General features: G+C 41.3%; 1 protein-coding gene across 12 annotated transcripts in view; it reads left to right on the top strand.

Annotated features, from left to right (window-relative positions):
• The window catches only part of GIT2 (GIT ArfGAP 2), a 48,921-nt gene that overhangs the window by 16,785 nt on the left and 12,959 nt on the right, over nt 1-19,177 (top strand). For 2 of the 12 annotated variants that reach the window (XM_082417451.1, XM_082417447.1), the window contains exons 8-15: nt 2,761-2,806; nt 3,925-3,976; nt 7,274-7,346; nt 7,597-7,694; nt 8,857-8,968; nt 11,976-12,118; nt 14,148-14,297; nt 18,000-18,248. In XM_082417451.1, coding sequence (XP_082273577.1) covers nt 2,761-2,806; nt 3,925-3,976; nt 7,274-7,346; nt 7,597-7,694; nt 8,857-8,968; nt 11,976-12,118; nt 14,148-14,297; nt 18,000-18,248 — 923 coding nt within the window. Of the gene's footprint in view, nt 1-2,760; nt 2,807-3,906; nt 3,977-7,273; nt 7,347-7,596; nt 7,695-8,856; nt 8,969-11,975; nt 12,119-14,147; nt 14,298-16,668; nt 17,053-17,999; nt 18,249-19,177 lie in introns of those variants that run through there. The other 10 variants (XM_082417450.1, XM_082417443.1, XM_082417445.1 and 7 more) reach the window with 8 other exon arrangements.

Here is a 19,177-nt window from a genome sequence, read left to right as displayed (position 1 = left end):
AACAAACAAAAGGCACACTGATTAAAAAGGAAGAAATACAACTGCCTGTATTCATAATGAAATGATTTCCATATAGAAAATCCCAAGGAATCTATAATAAAGTTTCTAGAACTAATGAATGAGTTTAGCAAGGTTGCAGAATGCAAGATGAACAACCAAAAATCAATCATATTTCTGTAGACTAACAGTGGACAATTAGAACCTGAAACTAGAAAAATAATAACATTTATAATAGCTCCAAAGTAAATACTTAGGTATAAATCTAACAAAATATATGTGGACTCTATATGCTAAAAATTACAAAATGGTGATGAAGGAAATCAAGGAAAGCCTGAAAAAGGGTTTCTACTATGTTTATGGATTGAAATACTCAATATAGTTGACATGTCAATTCTCCACAAATTAATTTGTAAATTTAATGCAATTAAAGGATTTGCTTATTGACATGGACATCCTGGTTCTAAATTTTACATGGAAAAACAAAGGAACTAGAGAATAGCCAAGACAGTTTTGCAAAAGAACAGTAGTAACATGGGAGGAATCACACCACCCAATTTTAAGACTTGCTGTAAAGCTCTTCTGTACTCAAGACAGTGGTTATGGTGAAGAGGTGGACATACAGATCATTGAAACTGTATAGAGAATCCAGAAATAGACCCACACAAATACATTCAATTGACTTGACAAAAATTGCAAAGGCGATTCAGTGGAGGAAGGACAGTACAATATATGGTGTTGGAACAACTGAATATCCATGTGCAGAAAAATGAACTTCAACCTAAACCTCACACCTTGTATAAAAACTAACTGAGGGCTTCCCTGTTGGCGCAGTGGTTGAGAGTCTGCCTGCCAACGCAGGGGACATGGGTTCGAGCCCTGGTCTGGGAGGATCCCACATGCTGCGCAGCAACTGGGCCCGTGAGCCACGATTACTGAGCCTGCACATCTGGAGCTTGTGCTTCGCAACGAGAGGCCGCGATGGTGAGAGGCCCGCGCACCATGATGAAGAGTGGCCCCCGCTTGCCACAACTAGAGAAAGCCCTGGCACAGAAACGAAGACCCAACGCAGCCATAAATAAATAAATTAATTAAAACAAAAACAAAAACAAAAACTAAAACTAACTGAGGGGACTTCCTTGATGGTCCAGTGGTAAAGAATCCGCCTTCCAATGCAGGGGACGTGGGTTCAATCCCTGGTCAGGGAACTAGGTGCCTACATGCCACGGGCAGCTAAGCCCGCATGCCACAACTACTGAGCTCACACGCCTCAACTAGAGAGCTCGTGTGCCTCAAACTACAGAGCCCACACACTCTGGAACCCGCACGCCAGAACTACAGAGCCCACGTGCCCTGGAGCCTGTGCGCCACAACTAGAGAAGAGAAAACCCGCACGCCACAACTAGAGAGAAGCCCACGTGCTGCAACAAAAGATCCCACATACCTTAACAAAGATCCTGCGTGCCGCAACTAAGACTCGATGCAGCCAATAAATAAATAAATAAATAAATAAATAAATAAGTAAATAAAATATTTTTTAAAAAACTAACTGAAAATGGATCATAGATCTAAATGTAAAACTTAAAACTTCTAGAAGAAAATATAGGAGAAAATCTTAGTGATCTTGGATTATATAAAGTACTTAAATGTAACACCAAAAGCACAATCCGTAGAAGAAAATATTGATAAGCTGGCCTTTGTCAAAATTTTAAGCTTTTGCTCTGCAAAAACTATAGTTAAGAAAATGAAAAGACAAGCCACAGACTGGGAGAAAATATTTGGAAATCACATATCCAACAAAGGACTTGGATCCAGAATATTTATACTTAAATACTTAAAACTTTACAGTAAGAAAAGAAACAACCCAATAAAATCTGGGCAAATATAATATACAAATGGCAGGCACATGAAGAGAGAAGTTCTTTAGCCATTAGGGAAATACAAATTAAAACCCAGTGAGATACCACTAAGTACCTATTAGAATGACTGAAATAAAACAAAACACAAAAAACCAACACAAGTGCTGGGGAAGGTGTGGAACAATGGTAACTCTCATACGTTGCAGTTAGAAAACAAAATGATAGAGCTACCCTGGAAAAAAGTCTAGCAGTTTCTTACCAAGTTAAACATGCATTTACCTATAACCCAGAAGTCCTAGGTATTTACGCAAGAGAAGTAAAGACTTACGTTTATACAAAAACCTGTATGTGAATGCTCATAGTGGCTTTACTCACTGGCGCATGATCAGTGCCCTCCACAAGCTTGATTAGGACTCAGTCAGCATTGTAGGAGACAGAGCCCGTGCCTGGACCTGCCCAGACCACCTGGGCCAGCCCTGACTGTTTTATGCTAATTGATTAATTTGAAGGTAAGCCACTGAAGCTCAAGGAAGCCCCACCATCCCACATGGGAGAGCAGATGGAAGCCTGCTCCAAGCTGCCTCAGCTCCCTAAATGTCCTTTCCATGGCTGAAGATCATTGGTTATACTGGGGACAAACAGCGTAAGGATTAGGGTGAGCATAGGCTTTCTGCTTAATGACGTTGGGCCCTTTGTACCAGAAGAAAATGAGGAAATGATCCTTGCTACTGGCCAGATTTTGGGAAGTTGTAATCAATCTGGCAACTTCTGTTTCTCCCACATAGTTCGTAATTATGGGAAGATACTAATTGCAAAACATAAATTGAGAAAATAATGATGGTATTCCTTTACAGATCTTATCAATATTTATATGAACAAAACTTTGACTTGGTTTCTGTTTCAGATCACAAAAATGGACAGCACTTTATAATACCTCAAATGGCAGACAGGTAAGGCCATTGAAATAACAATCAATATTATCTGTCACTAGTATTTCCTTGGTTGTATAGTGTTTAAGTGTATTATATTTTGTGTTTAACAAAGCCCATACATTTTTCTCTTTTATGGCTATGCAATTTGGAAATAAGATGGCTGTAAGTAAACCACCATATAAAACTTAAGTTTGAAAAAGCACAAGTAAGAAATTTGCTAATAAAATTGGAGTTAGAGATACTGTCACAGTTTTAGCTAGTTGTGACAGTATATTGTGTCTCTGGATATATCACAGAATATTTGTGTTATAAGAGAGTGTAGCCTTTGTCTATGACAGGGATCAGCAAATTTTGTTGTTGTTAAGGGCTAGATGGTAAATATTTTAGGCTTTTTGGGCCATACAGCCTTTGCCACAACTACTCAACTCTACCAGTTGTAAATGAAAGCATCCATGGACAGTATGTAAATGAAGGGCATGTCTGTTCCAATAAAATTTTATTTCTGGATACTAAAATTCAAATTTCATATAATTTTCACATATTATGAAGTATCATTTGTTGGGGTTTTTTTTCCATCCACTTAAAAATGTAAAAACTATGCTTAGCTCATAGGCCAAACAAAAAGTGGGTTATAATCTGTTGCCCCTGGTCTATAAGGTCACATGAGTTCATGGCTGCAGAAATGAACTTTAAACCCTTATTTAGCCAATAAACTTTGCATAAGTACTGTCAAGAGTTTATGAAATGGTTAATTGCTATTCCATATGTAATCTTGCCATTCTGTTTTTTAACATTCTGCCCTTTTTGTATTTTCCTCTGCATGCTTTTTTTAATACTTTAAAAATTATGACTTCTCACATAAAGGGCCTGGGGACTAACCTGGCAATAATTTTGCCTTTTGGTTAGTAGGTGATTATTTTTCTGTTTACCACTTTGCATGATTATGGTATTTCTAGGAGATACTTTCACTAAGTTCTGTTCAGTTTCCTCACTGACGATTGGGCTGTAGAATTTTGGCCTCTGACCTTGTCCATGAACTGTAATTAATATCTTAATCCCTTGGCTATCTTAATCTTCTACAGAGCTCATGAAAATGGTTTTATTTATTTGCTTATTAGTTTTGTACACTTTCTTAGCAGCCTGGATTTGTCTGAATTGGCAAAAGCTGCTAAGAAGAAACTTCAGTCTGTGAGTATCTCTCTTTCCTAGTGAACTCCAGTATGGAAAACCATGTGTCCTGCTAATACCTGTTCTTAGCCCATTACCTAGTACATCAAATGACTTTGTTTCGTGCTCTCAGATGTTAAATCAGAAGCACCATCGAGTATGTAGCAAGGAAGAATGAAAGTACTAGTAAGTTTAGTATATCCAATTTATTGGCTTGGCTTCAAATAATGGCATTTTTCTCTGTCATTTTAAAAGCGAAGACTGTGCCTTTGACATTAGGAAGTTGTTTCTCCCCGTAAGAGTTCCCTAGTTTCTCTCAATGTACGTGAATAAGTGGGACACCCTTCTTGGGATTACTTCCTGTAGCCTCATAGGATGCTGGAGAATGATAAGAGCTGAAGCTGGAATGGTGAGTACTGCAGATTGACTCGCTGCTATTTGGGATCCAGCCACCCCTAACTGTCATGCGTGTCCCACGCCATTCATCAGAGTTTTGTAAATGTAGGCTTTTAGCTGCTGGTTCTGCCTCAGCTATGTGCTCAGAGTTTGCCCAGTTCTGCAGGTCACAAGCTCACTTTAGTATCTGTGTTTCTCTTCAGCCTGGCCATTTCAGCCTTAGTCAGGACCCCGAGAAATCTGCTCCTCTGGGAACAATTTCTCTCTGTTTAGTCCCCACAAATGAAGCCTCGCCCGGTGCTTCCCCAGCCATTCTAACCACCAGATTACCCGCCTCAGCTGTTCTCGTTGCTCTCAAGATCAGAACCAAGGTTCTTAACTTCTTTTCGTAGCCTTTATGGGAGTCATCCCACTCTCACCCTTCAGTTCTTGCCCTGCTTCCCATCTGGTTCCCGCTGTGTGGGTGTGGGTGTGGGTGTGGGTAGGTGCGTGCGTTTAAATATTTCTTTAAGGGTTAGCACCGTCGGAGGCCACCTTCAAGTCCTCTGTCAGGAATCCTCTTTTGCCTGCTGTGCTTTCCCAGCTACCCTCCCTTTCATCATTCGAGTAGCTGAAATCTGACCCCCTTCACAGTGTAGGTAGGAGTTTTCCCAAAGCCTAACTCTGAACTTGCAACTCCCCTAATTTATGTCTTACTCTTTATTCCCCTTTTCATAGAAGACTCTTTACTAGAATTTAATATAATATTAAGTACTAAATATTACATAAAATGAATTTCTCATTACTAGCATTTAACTGTAATATGAAATAAATGTATTTTATGCAATTTGGTGTCTCTGTGTTCTCTATCTGCAGTTTTGTGTGTATGTGTTTTTATTGACTTTCTTAAATTAAGGAGGTCATATAGTAAGATGATTAGGATGATAAGCTTTGGAGTCAGCATTGAATATTCTGTGATTTCCTTTTAATTACTTAACAGTATGTAAGCCAATTTTTATTGTAAATAATTCAAACATGGATAAAATCCAAGCTCCCGTTGACTATCCTATTCTACGTTTGCTAGGCTGAAAGCTGGGGTTATGTCTGTAATATCTCTAGCGTGTGGCAGGCGCTAGATAAACATCTGGGACAAAGTTGAGTATAGCTCTCAAGAACTTGGGCTCTGGGTCAGACTGGTCAGGTGTGGATCTCGGCTCTGACGAGCTCCCTCACCTCTCTGTACCTCGGTGTCCTCTCCTAGAAAGGGAGGTCGTGATCCAGCAGAGGCAGCAAGTCAGAGCTGCGGAGTGAGTGTGAGCTACCCCCACCCTGTGGTCTCCGCCTCCTATCAGTGCCAATTCAGTGTTTATCCTACAATATCTCCCTCTCTCCCTCCCTCCCTCTTTCCTTCCCCCCTCCCTAGTGAAAAGCTGGGAGAAATATAAGACCACTAATGTATTCCTTGAATTAGTAAATATTAACATTTTAAGAGAAACTTGCATCCCAGGTCCATCACTTCTTGGCTTTGTGACTTTAGGTAAGCTACTTCTGTGCCTTGGTATCCTTCTCTGTAAAGTGGTATAATAGTAGTTCCTGTCTTCAGAGAGGTGTTGTATTTACAATGATGATGGTATTAGCAAGGTGCCTGGGATGTAAGCCCGCAACAGAGTTGCTGCTGTAGTTATTGTTAGTAATAATGATATTAGCTTGTAGCCCCTTAGAGGAAACAGATTGGGTGTTTATGGTACAAGTTCAGTTTCCCAGTCCTTCATCACCTTATCCAGCAAAAGGCTCTCAGAGTTTATTTTTAAATATAAATGTAATGTAACCACACTAGATAAAATTTGGAAAATAGAGAAGGGGAATCATCCTCATTTACTATATTCTTAATGGGTTCACGCTCCATATTTTGGTATATTTTTTCTAATTCTTGTTTCAGATGCCTACCTTTTTTTTTTTTTAACTGAAGCGTAATTACAGACGTTTATATCCTGCTTTTGTCACCTAACAATGTATTGTACCCATTTTAACGAGTTGAATGAGGTGTGTGCAGCCAGCTTTAAATTCTGCATGAAGTACCTTCTGGTCAGTGTGTGAATGGATATTTACTGGGTCCGATCTTGGTGCCAGGTATTGTGTGGGGATGTAGGGAACAGGAGAGAATGGAACAAAGTCAGCATCTTCCCTCACAGAGTGGGGAAGCAGTCAACTCAGAAGTAACGGCCACCGAGCGGCAGGGTTTCATGAGGCAAAAAGTGCAGAAAGAGCTGGAGCCAGCCTGCTAGGGGCTTAGCCTCCTCTGGGTTGAGGAAGAGCCGGTTGTTGCCGGGAGGGCAACCCAGTCTGTGGGGACTGCTTTGTTGGGACACTGCACAGTGTACTGATTAGACGGGCTGTCCTTGGTAGGGGACGCTCAGGTAGTTTTTTGGGGGTTTGGGGGACCCCTACTGAGGAAGACAGCAGAGAGACTTAACCGAGGTCTGGGTGGTATTTTCCTTCAGTGGCACGTTTTATCCTCTCGAAATGGTGTGTTTTGGCTTCTTTATCCTACCAAGGGTTTCAGATTCCCTATACTGGGGGCAGAGCGGGTACTGGCAAACATTCTCAAAAGAGCAGAAGAGACTTTAAAAAGGTGATGTCACACGAAGAGCGGAGAACTGGACCCTGCCTTTGAGATACGCACTTTAGATGCCTCTTGCTTCCCTTATGGCACAGCCCTATCTGCATATCAGGAGGGAGGCTGCTGTGGGTGGCAGGTGTTTCTAGAGGATCTGTACTATTTTGGAAATGTTACTGTCTGTTTAATAATGGTGGGCATTTACTAAGTAAGCACTGGCTTTGGATAAGACGTTGGAGGTAGAAGGGTGAATAAGTCGCAGTCCCCACTCATTCTGCTAGTGTTAATCCTTGTCCCTTGTGTTCCTGATATTTTTTTACTTTCAGCTAAGTAATCATTTGTTTGAAGAACTTGCCATGGATGTGTACGATGAAGTTGACAGGCGAGAGACTGATGCAGGTGACTTAACATGTGGCTTTATCTGCTAAGCTTCTGTTATCAGTAGGCAGCAACAAGCTGCCAGCCTCAGTGTTTTACTTGCCCAATTTCTACTGTCCTGATAACACGTGTGTCAACATTGACTCTTGTGTATGCTGGCTTCAGAGTGTGCTGCCCCTAGTCTACCTAGTAACGCGAGAGCCGCGGCTCTTATAGGAGCAGTGGCGCCCGTGGTGATGAGATTCTATCTCTGGCTCTTTCCTCTGGCTAGTCTGGCTTGCCACGCAAAATCACAGCACCCTGGTGACCGAGACAACCGTCGTCCCCTTCCTTCCGGTCAATCCCGAGTACTCATCGACACGGAACCAGGCAAGTGGCCGAGTCCAAAAACTCACTAGTAGTGATATTTGGGGAATGGCTGATATCATGGTATTTTATTTTCCCAGGACAGGTATGTAAGATTTTTTGATTGATTAAAATGTTAATATCCTTTACACACACATACCCTCACAAGTTGATAAGAAAAGCAATAGAAGTTAATAGATGACTGGGAAAGAATATAAAACAATTCACAAAAGAAATACAAATGGCTGGAATTCCCTCACGGCCCAGTGGTTAGGACTCCGCACTTTCACTGCTGATGGCACGGGTTCAATCCCTGGTTGGGGAACTAAGATCCCACAAGTGCAAGGGCAAAAAAAAAAAAGAAAGAATAAATGGCTTTCAAATGTGAAGAAATGTTTAATCTCATTAGTAATCAAAGAAGGCAACCTGAAGGCATTAATGAAAGTTTCATCAGTCAAATTAATAAAGTATCAATACATAATAAAGGATACTCCAGACTGGTAAGGATGTGGCAAGATGGGCTTTCTCATGCTACAGATAAGAGTTTAAATTGCTGCAGACCTCAGAAAAGCAATCTGTTAACCGCTTTCAGAGGCCTCAAAATTAACTGCATCCTTCCACACAGGAATTCCTCATTTGGGAATATGTTCTAATAAAATAAAAATACAAAGCTTTATGCACATTTTCATCGAAGCACTGTATGTAATAATAGAGCACTGAAAAAAGCCTAACCATCCATCAAGAGCAGTGAAGCTGAGTAAATTATGAAGCTCTTTTCATTTTTATTGATTATTGGTTATATATAATGATAGAGTCCCAGCCTCTAGACTATAACTTTATGTTGAAATTTTAAAATTTGTCCCTTCAAATTAATTTTTGATTAGTAGGCCTACTTCAAAACTGAATTGATATTAGAAAGAAAGCATTAAGAGAACCATTTTGTTTCGGTTCACAAAAATAGATATGCATTGTGAGAACTTAAATGTTATATTGTTCTATTATGTAAATGGTTTTAAACTATTCACAAGGAAAATGTTAAATTTGATTCAGTTATGGCTGTGATTGATGATACTTTGAGCATGCTGGAAGGTCTTTGCCGAAGTCTAACAGTAGTCTGACTAGTTTTATGTGAATATGTGTGTATTTTTACATCTGGGAATATTTCCAATTATTTTCTCACCCTCAGGGCAGACAGAAACTAGCTCGGTTTAACGCCCATGAGTTTGCCACTCTGGTTATCGACATTCTCAGTGACGCCAAGAGGAGACAGCAAGGCAGTCCTCTCTCTAGTTCAAAAGGTAACTGTTTCAGACCTCTAAATGTTTGCTTCTTTGGCCTTAAAACTTCACACAAGTGTTAAAGTTATAAAAATAATTAAAGCAATCATTGACACCACAGCTTAGTTAAAGCCCTGTAAGTTTTATTGGTACTATGTTGTGACGACAAGTTTCTCTCTTTGAGTCCTGGTGAATTATAAATATTTCAGCGTTATTAACTGTGATTCAGATTTATCTTATATATGATTTTTTACCTCTTGGGACCTGTCTTCCCTAAAAAATTGCATTCTGAAATTAACTCAAAAGTCTGACTTAGATCTTGTTAAAGGACATGAGAAACTAAACCCTCTTGATTGAAATTCCAGCTCACCTGCTGTGGTTTACCTACAAGACCGAGTTCTCCATAATTAGAATTTGTCGCTATAAACTTTAGATGTCTACAGCAAGAATTATTGTGGTTTAAAATTGTGAAGAGAGCACCAAGCACCTATTTCCGAGGTGCCCTTTGAGTCTTGTTCAGTAGCTCAGGGTCCTGTCTCCATGCTTGGGAACATACTTCCTCCCCAGCCCTGATGCTGTATTTTTGTTGTTTTTTTCTAATTGTAGAAATAATACATTTTTAAATTGCAAAACATGTAAACAGGAGAAATACATACCATAAAGATCCAGTTTTCAGTCAGCATCGCCTTCCCCAGAGATAGTAATCGTTAACTGACAGCGATTTGGTCTTCTTGATTTTACTTATTCAACCAGACATAAACAAGTTCTAAGAAACGTTATTAAATTTTGGTGAAGGTGCAGTGATAAGGGTCCTTTAAAGTCTCAAAATGTACACATTCTTTGATTTGGTGGTTCCATTTCTAGGTGTTAATTGAGAGGAAATAGAGATGTTACATGTATGTTATATATAGCACTGGAAACATTAGAAACAAATAAGCAATAATAGAGCAATTATTACTTACATATTTGAATAGTGCACACTTTTTTTCAGAGACTATGTAATGACATAAAGTAATAAATTAATTTTTTTTAAAGCTTTAGTGTAATCCAAATTTTGTAAGGAAAACATTTATATATATACATATTACAAGTGAATATATCACATGTAAATATAAACATACCACTAATCCCCATTACTCACGGATCTCATATTTGCCAATTCACCTATTCATTAAAATTTGTTACCTCAAAATCATACTGACAGCACATTGATGGTAATTTGTGGATGTATGCAACATGCTGAAAAATTTGAGTCACCCAAAATGCACATTCCCAGCTGAGATTGAACAAGGCCATGCTCTGCCTTATTTCAACTCTTATACTCGAAACAGGTGTCCTTTTTGAGATTTATTTAGTGCCACAGTTTTCACATTTTTATGCTTTTTGTTGGTGATTTCACTATTTGAAGTGGTCCCCAAGTAGAGTGCTGAAGAGCTGTATAGGATTCCTAAACGCAAGAAGGTCGTGTTGTGCCTTGTGGAGAAAATACATGTGTTAGACTAGCTTCGTTCAGGCGTGAGTTATAGTGCTGTTGGCCATGAGTTCAATGTTAATGGATCAACAACATATATTAAAGATGTCTTTAAACAGAATCGCATGTAAAACGAGGTTATATATTTATCAGTTGACAAAAATGTGATCAGAGGTTTGCAGGAACCTAACCCTGTGTTTCCAGTCAGAACAATGGTTTAATATTTGCTAATTTGTCTTCACAGCAACTTTATAGACTGTAACTGCTACAAATAATGAAATTGACTGTATATATGTGTATATGCTTAGGAAAAAGACTGGAAGGAAATAGAACAACATGTATCAATAGCTATGAATGATTACTCTATCATTAGTTTCAATTTTTCTATATTGAATCTTTATCACTTCTATAATCTGATGGCATGTATATGTATATATTTTTTAAAATTTATTTATTTCATTTATTTATTTTTGGCTGTGCTGGGTCTTCGTTGCTGCGCACAGTCTTTCTCTGGTTGCAGCAAGCGGGGGCCGCTCTTCATTGCAGCGCGCGTCTTCTCATTGCGGTGGCTTCTCTTGTTGTGGAGCACGGGCTCTAGGCGCGCGGGCTCAGTAGTTGTGGCACGTGGGCTTCAGTAGTTGTGGCTCACGGGATCTAGAGCACAGGCTCAGTAGTCGTGGTGCACGGGCTTAGTTGCTCCGAGGCTTGGGGGATCTTCCTGGACCAGGGCTCAAACCCGTGTCCCCTGCATTGGCAGGCGGTTTCTTAACCACTGTGCCACCAGGGAAGCCCCGGCATGTATATTTTAAATATTAATTTAAAAAATTAAAATTCCTTTTAAGTAAACATAATTTATCACCAAGATATTATCCATCAAAATATCCAGAAACAATATTGGAAATTAGAGGTTTGCTTGAGTTGCCTGAACGAAAGTGGAGAGACTTGGATAATTTGTGAAATCTTTCATTCAAAATGTGTTGGAGCCCATGGAGTCATCCCTGCCTCCCTGTAGACCATACCTTCCTGGTGTGCACGTGTGTGTCCAATGGCTCATTCTCCTCTTTCTCTCTCTCTCACTGGCATTCAGCTAATGAAAGGCCGATGTGCCTACTCTTTGATCACCTAGTTTCTAGGCTCCACTTTAACAATTTCCTTTCTGTTTTGACTTGACATTACCTTGTAAACAAGGTACAGTTATAACTGAATTGCAGTTAATCTTACATCAGTTACAGCTTTATTTTCATGATTTCGAGCTACACCCTGTTTCCTTGAATGATTACAAATTTGGGAACCTGTCCCCTTATCTGAGCAGCTTTTTCCTAAACCGTCTAATTAATTTGCCCACATTTGGCAGGTCGCTCAGAGGGATGCTTACATCTGTCTCTGCAGTTTTTAGTAGACTCTCTGTCCAGTTGATAACTTGCTCTGTTATCCCTTTTTGGTGTGAATATAACCTTGCTATTTCTGTCATTTTCTTCCAGTCTTTTAAGTGGCTAGTTTTTTAGGAAAAAAAGTTTTTTGCAAGCCTGAAGTAAAGTTTTTTGCTTCTATTGATAGACAATGTGGAGCTCATACTGAAAACAATCAATAACCAGCACAGTGGTGAGAGTCAGGACAATGACCAGCCGGACTATGACAGTGTGGCGTCAGATGAAGACACGGATCTGGAATCCACTGCGAGCAAGGCGCACAGGCAGAAGGTGAGGTGGCACACCGCACACAGAAAGAGACTGTGTTTTCTTTTCAGATCTTTCCCCCTGAAAATTTGCCTGCTTTGTAAATCACTTGAGGGCTAGGCTTGTGAAAAGTGCTCTGGAAGTAGAGTCGGGTTTTCTGCTAGCTTGGGCCAAGCAAAGGTCAATGAGGTAAATAGTTTTAAAATAGGGGGTCTGTGGTCCCTGAGTCAGTTGTTGACTCACAGCCCTTCTGCAGTTTTGACTTTATAAAACCTGTGAGGAAGGACTGGTGGGTTTTATTCTTTCAACAAATGTTTACTTTTGTTGGATAGTTATCCAGACTTCCCTGGATAATATTCTCCTGAGTGAGGCCTAGTCCCTTTCCTCTATGAGGCTGTCACCGCCCAGGAGGAGAGAGGACTGCAGTACAAGGGTCATAAACACAGACACAAGCGGGGGGTGGGGTGGTCAACGGAGACACAACTTGTCCCTGAGGAGGAGTATCAGGGGAGGCTTTAACGTGTGTCTTGAAGAATGCCTGGGATGCGGGCGTGTGGAGAGGCTGGGGAGGGTGGGCTAGACAGAGAAGAAGTGAGACAGCGGCGTCGGGGGGGAAATCTGGTCACGTGTAGAGTCAGCCTGAAAGGAGTGGGAGTCAGAGCTGCAGCAGAGGGCAGGGGTCACGCCATATGCAGGAGCGTGACGCCAGACCAAAGAGCCTGGACCTTGGCCAACAGTGCAGAGCCCAGGCAGCTTTTAGGCAGGGCAGGAGGGCGATGTCAGCCATGTTGGGTCCTCTGTTTTGGGAGGACTGTTCCGGTGGACCAGGGAGTGGAGGAAGGGACCCCAAGTAGGAGGTGCTGACGAGGTCCAAACAAGAGGTGACACAGGTTCACCTCAGGGCCTCGGCTAGGAGGGTCTGGATGGAAGAACAGTTACTGTAGCAAAGTGTGAGCCCAAGGACAGGGCAGCAGGGGCCTGGCTGGTCCACCCACTGCTGAGTCTCCCAGACCTGGCCCACAGAGGAGCCCAGCAAACATTTGAGAATGGATGAACAGGAGGAAGATAAAAAAGGCAGGGCTTGGCAATAAGTTGGATGTTTGAAGTGGGAAGGTAGACTTACTGGAGTTGTGTCCAGAGTTTTCCAGCTTACACAACTGTGAGAATCAGTGGTGCCACTGGCAGATGCAGGGAATGTGGAGGGGATGGCAGGAGTCACCTGTTGCATCTGAAACATCTCTGCCCGGTCTCCACAGAAGCGCTGGGTTCACTCGAGTGAAAGCCGGGTCATGACAGGACCCTACACGACGGGGTCCCCAGACTGGCCGGCCTCCTCCTCCTCTCCGCCTTGCACACCCATTCCCTCCAGCTGAGCCCTGCCGCTGGCTGTAACACCCTTCCTCCAGACAGCCATCTGACTAATGACCTCCCCTCCTGCAGGCTGTTGCTCATGTCCCACCTACCCACCTGTCAGGTTAAAATGCACCCACCTTCACCCCAACTTCAGCTCCCCAGCCCCTCACTCTGATCCATTCTATTTATTTTCCATAGCACTTATCACCTTTCACCGTACTATATAGTTATTTATTTTTATTTTTTCCTTCTCTCACTCTGTTGGGATGTAAACACCATGGAAGCAGGAATCTTTGTCTATTTTCTTTTCTTATGTATCCCAAGCCCCTAGAACACTGCCTGATGCTTAGTAAAAAAGCATCAGAAAAGTTGGAATGAGTGAATTAATGAAATAATGAATAAAAAAAGAAAAATGAATGAGCAAGAGAAAGGCAGACAAGACAGATGTGCATAGTCATTGTCAGAATAGATTTGTAGCCCCACTGTCTGATCTATTAGAAAATACTGACTTAAAATTTTTTCAAATACTTCAGTAGCCCTACCTTTATGTTTTATTTTTGCATTACGCTTAGAAGCCTTGATTGGGTTTGATTAACTTTGCGATCCAGCTGGCGTGGTCAGAATTTGAAATTCTTTAGCAGTTAGTTTTGAATGTTATCATCGTCTCAGATTGTGAACATTTTCCCCAATTTATTTTTAGAGCCTAGATTCAGATTTATCAGATGGACCAGTCACTGTGCAGGAATTTATGGAGGTCAAAAACGCTCTAGTGGCTTCTGAGGCCAAGATACAACAGCTAATGAAGGTGAATAACAACTTGAGTGACGAGCTGAGAATTATGCAGAAAAAGGTAACATGTCAATAAATGCCAGGATGGTTGCTCTTTAACCCCATAGTATAAGGAAGAATCCCAGGCATGATGCTTGTGGTCAGAGGGAAGAAACACAGATCTAAAAATCTTTGGGCCAAGCTGTCTTTTTGGAAGCAGTATGTATTTTGGATATTTTAAATGAAGTAACTTAGATTAGAAATAAATCCAGTGTAAGTTTCCCAGGTAGGAAAACATTACAGCTTATTAAATGTTTGTGTCAGTTGTAGAAACCCTTGCACTATCCTGTGCTTCCTGGGAAGCTAGACACCACTCCATGGATGTGATTCTTCCTATTTATTGCTTGTTCTAAAGAATAATCACACCATGAAGACAGGGCAGACGGAAGCCCAGGACAGGTGTATGTGTTTATCCACATTCCAAACCCCACACCACACAAGGGGTACTGTCCCTGTTCACTCTAGTCTAAGATATTACCCACCCCTGCCCTGGCAGCCCAGTCCCACAGCCCCGCTTTTTTTTCACCAGTAATTACCACTAATTTATGATGTCCTCAGAGCCACAGAATAGGTACTTAATAAATGTAAGAAAACATTGCGTTTGCACCAGCGAGAACTGTACGCTGGTAAGAAACAATCCCATTTGCTCGGCATTTCCTTGTTTGCCTCCTTTTGAGAGAGTTAGAAATATATATATTAATCTCTATCTCTAAAAAAAGTATGGCTAATAGTAGCAAGGAATATGCTTCAGTGGGGATTACGTATATAACTTTTTATAAGAATGCTAAGAAAAAGAAGTGGAAAGATTCTAAATTCTGCCCAAGACTTTGTGGGTACTGCTCCCATCATTCAGTGCTCTACAAAATGAGATTCTGTACACTTCCTTAAACAGAAACAAAACAAAGTATATATCTGTGTCTTCCTACTATCATTTGAAGAGTGATGCTTCAGAATCATTATCAAGAACAGAGGACATGGTGCACCTCATTTGTGGCTGGGCCCTTTTCAGTGGTGCTTCCTAAAGGAAGGCTGAAGATCTAAGAAGAGGTCTGTGCCCCTCTGCTTGTCAGGGAAGAACACTGCAGTGCACCCGCGCCTGCGGCTTGGTCCAGAATTCTTTTGAGTTCTAGATCATTTTTGGAGACGTTTTGAGATAGATGGCCTCAATACCTATAATAGAAGGGGACAAGAATGCCTGAAGATCAATCAGATTTTAATCAAACACTGGTTCTGTGCCACCCTGGCCCTATCACCGGCTGGTGTGCAGCCATGAACAAGACAGACAAAGTGCCCTTTTGCCATAGCATACAGGGCTTGCACTTCTTCTGTCTTTTCTGAAATATCTTTTGTTTAATGAATTACAGTTTGTCTCATTAATTGAACTAATACATTTTTTTGAGGCGACTTTTTCTGAAACATGCTGACTTTGCCACTGCAAATCAGTCTGCTAAGCATCACCATTTTTGTTCTTATTATTCTCCTGTTAGTATTTGTAGAAATCATCAGAGGTAACCTCGAATCTCTGAAAGCAAATGTCTCGAGCTTCTTTAAGAAATGCAGAGTGGAATTATTTGCCATTGTTCATGGATTATCTCCTCAATTCTTAGAAATGCTTTTTGATTTCTGAACCTATTATCTGTAACTTTTCATGTCCTGTTATACTCCTTCCGGACAAAAAAAGTGTAGTCTGGTTCTTATTAAGATAAGCACCATCCAGATTTATCTGAGGACATCTCGCTAAGTACAGAGTACTAAAATTTAAAAAAATTGAGACCAGGAACTAGTGGTCATCAAAGCACATTCAAGCAAAATCCAGGCTGGATGTTTTAGCGTGAAAAGTGTGAAGATAAAGTTTAAGATTTCAAGACCTTGTCTAAAATACTCTAAGAGGTTTTCACATAGACACACAAGCATGTGACCAGGTCCCCCAGCCCTACACTGAGGACCGTGTGTCAGTTATGCTCCTCACTGGTTGGACCTTGACCATTTCATCGTAGAATATGAGTTCCCTAATAAGTAGTTTTGACAGGCACTTTATGCCTGTCTGTTTCCTGGAATGTAGGAATTTTCAGTAGCTGCTTGTCACTTTGCAGCTGTTCTTTCTTTGGAAAGGGAGTTGCAGATATAAGTTATGCCCTGAAAGCCTTTCTGGTGTAGAAGCGATCTACCCTTTCTTAGGGATCACGCTTTGAGAAAACTGAGAATGAGAGTATTTCTGTTGCAAAGACAGTAAATCAGACTTTCACAAAAGTTTGGCACTACTAATATAAAGTATGTGGAATTTGTTTATTTAGCGAAGATGCATTGATTTTATTTCAAAGTTAGGTAAAGTTTTTTAATATATATAGTTGACAAAGTAGCATGATTTGTGTCTGATCTTTCACATTTAACAGTTGCTTGGAAAAGATGCTAATTAATGAAGAGGAGCAGCCACTATTGGTGTATTTTTCACAGATCGGTGCTTTCTAAAATAGAAATTGAAAGTAACTCCTAACACTGAATGGGCTTGCTATTGAAAAAGTAATGATCTCCTGGTGCAGACACAGTTGCTTGTGGACTTAAGCCTTGGCCCTGGTGGGGAATTTGGTCACATTTTACAATCTGTGTCAAAGAGTAGACAGCTGAACTCACACCACACCCAGCTTATAAAATGTCCTGGAAGATGGAGAAGCACCAGAGGGGAAGGACGTTGTGCAGCCTGGACTCAGTTAATTGTGTTTAAAATGCCAGATGCTAAAGAGTAACTCGGTTCCTTGCTGATCCCTTAACTCTAATTCATCCAGCACCATGAAGCAGCCTGCATGTAAGGAATGGAAAGAGCGTTCAGGGTCTCCAAGTGACAGCCTCTAACTAAAACGGGGTGGTGCCAGGCAGATTAGAGTGTTTAAAGCTGACACCACCACGGTCGCATATTTGGGCGGCAGAGCCAAAGGAGAGAGAGGCCAGGTATTCCGGCCCTGGCTGAAAGATGACCGATCACCAGAGGGCAGCGCGCGCTACGTGGAGCGTTCAGATGAAGATGTTGATAGTTCAATAGGTCTCCGGTTTTCTTCGTGATATGTTAATATAGCAAACTTAACCAAGATCTGGTTCCCTCTCTTTTTAAAAAAGTGCTAAATTGTTTGGAATTTTAAAGAGTATTATGTAATAAAAACTTGTTGATCTTATTTTTTCTTGTTGGCTTTTTGGGAAGCAGTAGCTCATCTGATTTTTCGTAAGCTGAATTTCACTGTCTTTCTTGCTTTGCAAAGCAACTCTAGTTATCTTTGTGCTGCTTCCATGGTGTCTGCTGACATTTTTGGCATTTGCAAATTGCTCAGGGCTCATTTGAAAAGCAAGTTACCTAAGTGATGTCTTAATGATCTCAAGCTCTTGCTTGAAACAGCCTTAGAATAATCCAGAGTGCAGCTTGCCTGCAAACATTTCCCAGGCCCACCATGACCAATTTTTACGTGGTTAGACAGTTCGCTTTTAAAAAGTCCAAACTGCAACGGTTTCACATTCAGAAATTAGCTATTTAATTTGCTTAAGTGACAAAGTGAGTTGATTGCGTTTCACTCATTCTAGAAGAAAGAGTTTTGGTTTGTAGTTGCCTTTGACTTTCAACCCAGCGCGCTGTTACTGTTCTTATTGTTAGAGCTGGTAGTTGTATGCGTTTACTTGGTGTTTGCTTTTTCTGCTTGCTGTAGAAAAACACAGTCCCACTGCCAAACATGTCTTTCAGCTTCAAACACTCCAGAGTGAAAATTCGAACCTCAGGAAACAGGCCACAACCAATATATATCAGGTGCAAACTGATTCTGAGTACACAGACACTTCCAACCACTCTTCCTTAAAGAGACGTCCATCTGCCCGGGGCAGTAGGCCCATGTCCATGTACGAGACGGGATCAGGTCAGAAACCCTATCTCCCAATGGGAGAAGTGAACCACCCCGAAGAGAGCAGGACGAGACTCCAGCCTTTCCCTGCGCACGTAAGTAACACCACTGGCGCTTCTGCTTTTCACTCTGTGTCCAGCCTGACTCCTGCCTTCCCTCTTCTGAACCTGCAGATCCCCAGTCTCTGCTTTGCCAAATTGGGCTACAAGAGTCGTCCTTGTGTTTGCTGTATTAACATGTCGACAGGTGCTTGCGGTGTTCCCACAAGCACTCAGGGCCACTGGCCGAAAGTTTTCCAACTACCCTGGGGATTCTGGCTCTTGCTCAGCCCCTCTCCCCTTTTTCTCCCCCGTATCCATAATATCTTTCCCGGCCAGCCACTATTGGAACTTTTTTGGTAACAAGCTTCCTTCCCTATTTCCAAAAACAAAAGCAAATTATAAAGTTTACCGGCGGAAGTAAGTACCGTCTTCTTCGAGGTAGACGGGCATGTGCCCCCTTACGCACAGGAGCCCTGAGAATTCAAGGCGCCCCCTCTGCTCCCCCCAGTGGAGCGGGTGGCGTCTGTGGCCTGGGCATGCAGGCCAGGTCTGGAAGCCTCTGGGCCTCCGCAGCCCCTGCACCTGTGGTCAGTGTGCCTGCTTAGCTGCATCCTCTTCCCTGCGTGGAGAAAGTGTTGCTTTTTCACTTCATAAGAATGAGATGTAAGAATTCTATATCGACCTTACAAGCGTTACATTCCAAAGATCGTATTGTGTAATAGGCTACTAATGCTTCTATTTTACAGTGGAATAACTATTGTGTTGTGAGGGTTTCAAATATTATATTTCTTGGGGATTAATTTGTTTTAAAAAACCTATGTTTTGACAAAATGTTGCAGGCATTTTGAACCTATGTGATGTTTTCTCAAAGAGTAATATTTATCTTTTTGAATGTCAGAGTTATTCTTCAGTCCACTCTTATAGGAGTTTCCAAAAAAATTCTCAGAGTAAATAGAAAGTAAAGGATATGGTCTAGGAAATTA

This window comes from Balaenoptera physalus, assembly GCF_965194825.1.
Source record: "Balaenoptera physalus genome assembly, chromosome: 12".
NCBI classification, from domain to species: Eukaryota; Metazoa; Chordata; class Mammalia; order Artiodactyla; family Balaenopteridae; genus Balaenoptera; species Balaenoptera physalus.
Note: the sequence above shows the minus strand (reverse complement) of the source record. Positions and strands in the feature narration are given on the sequence as shown.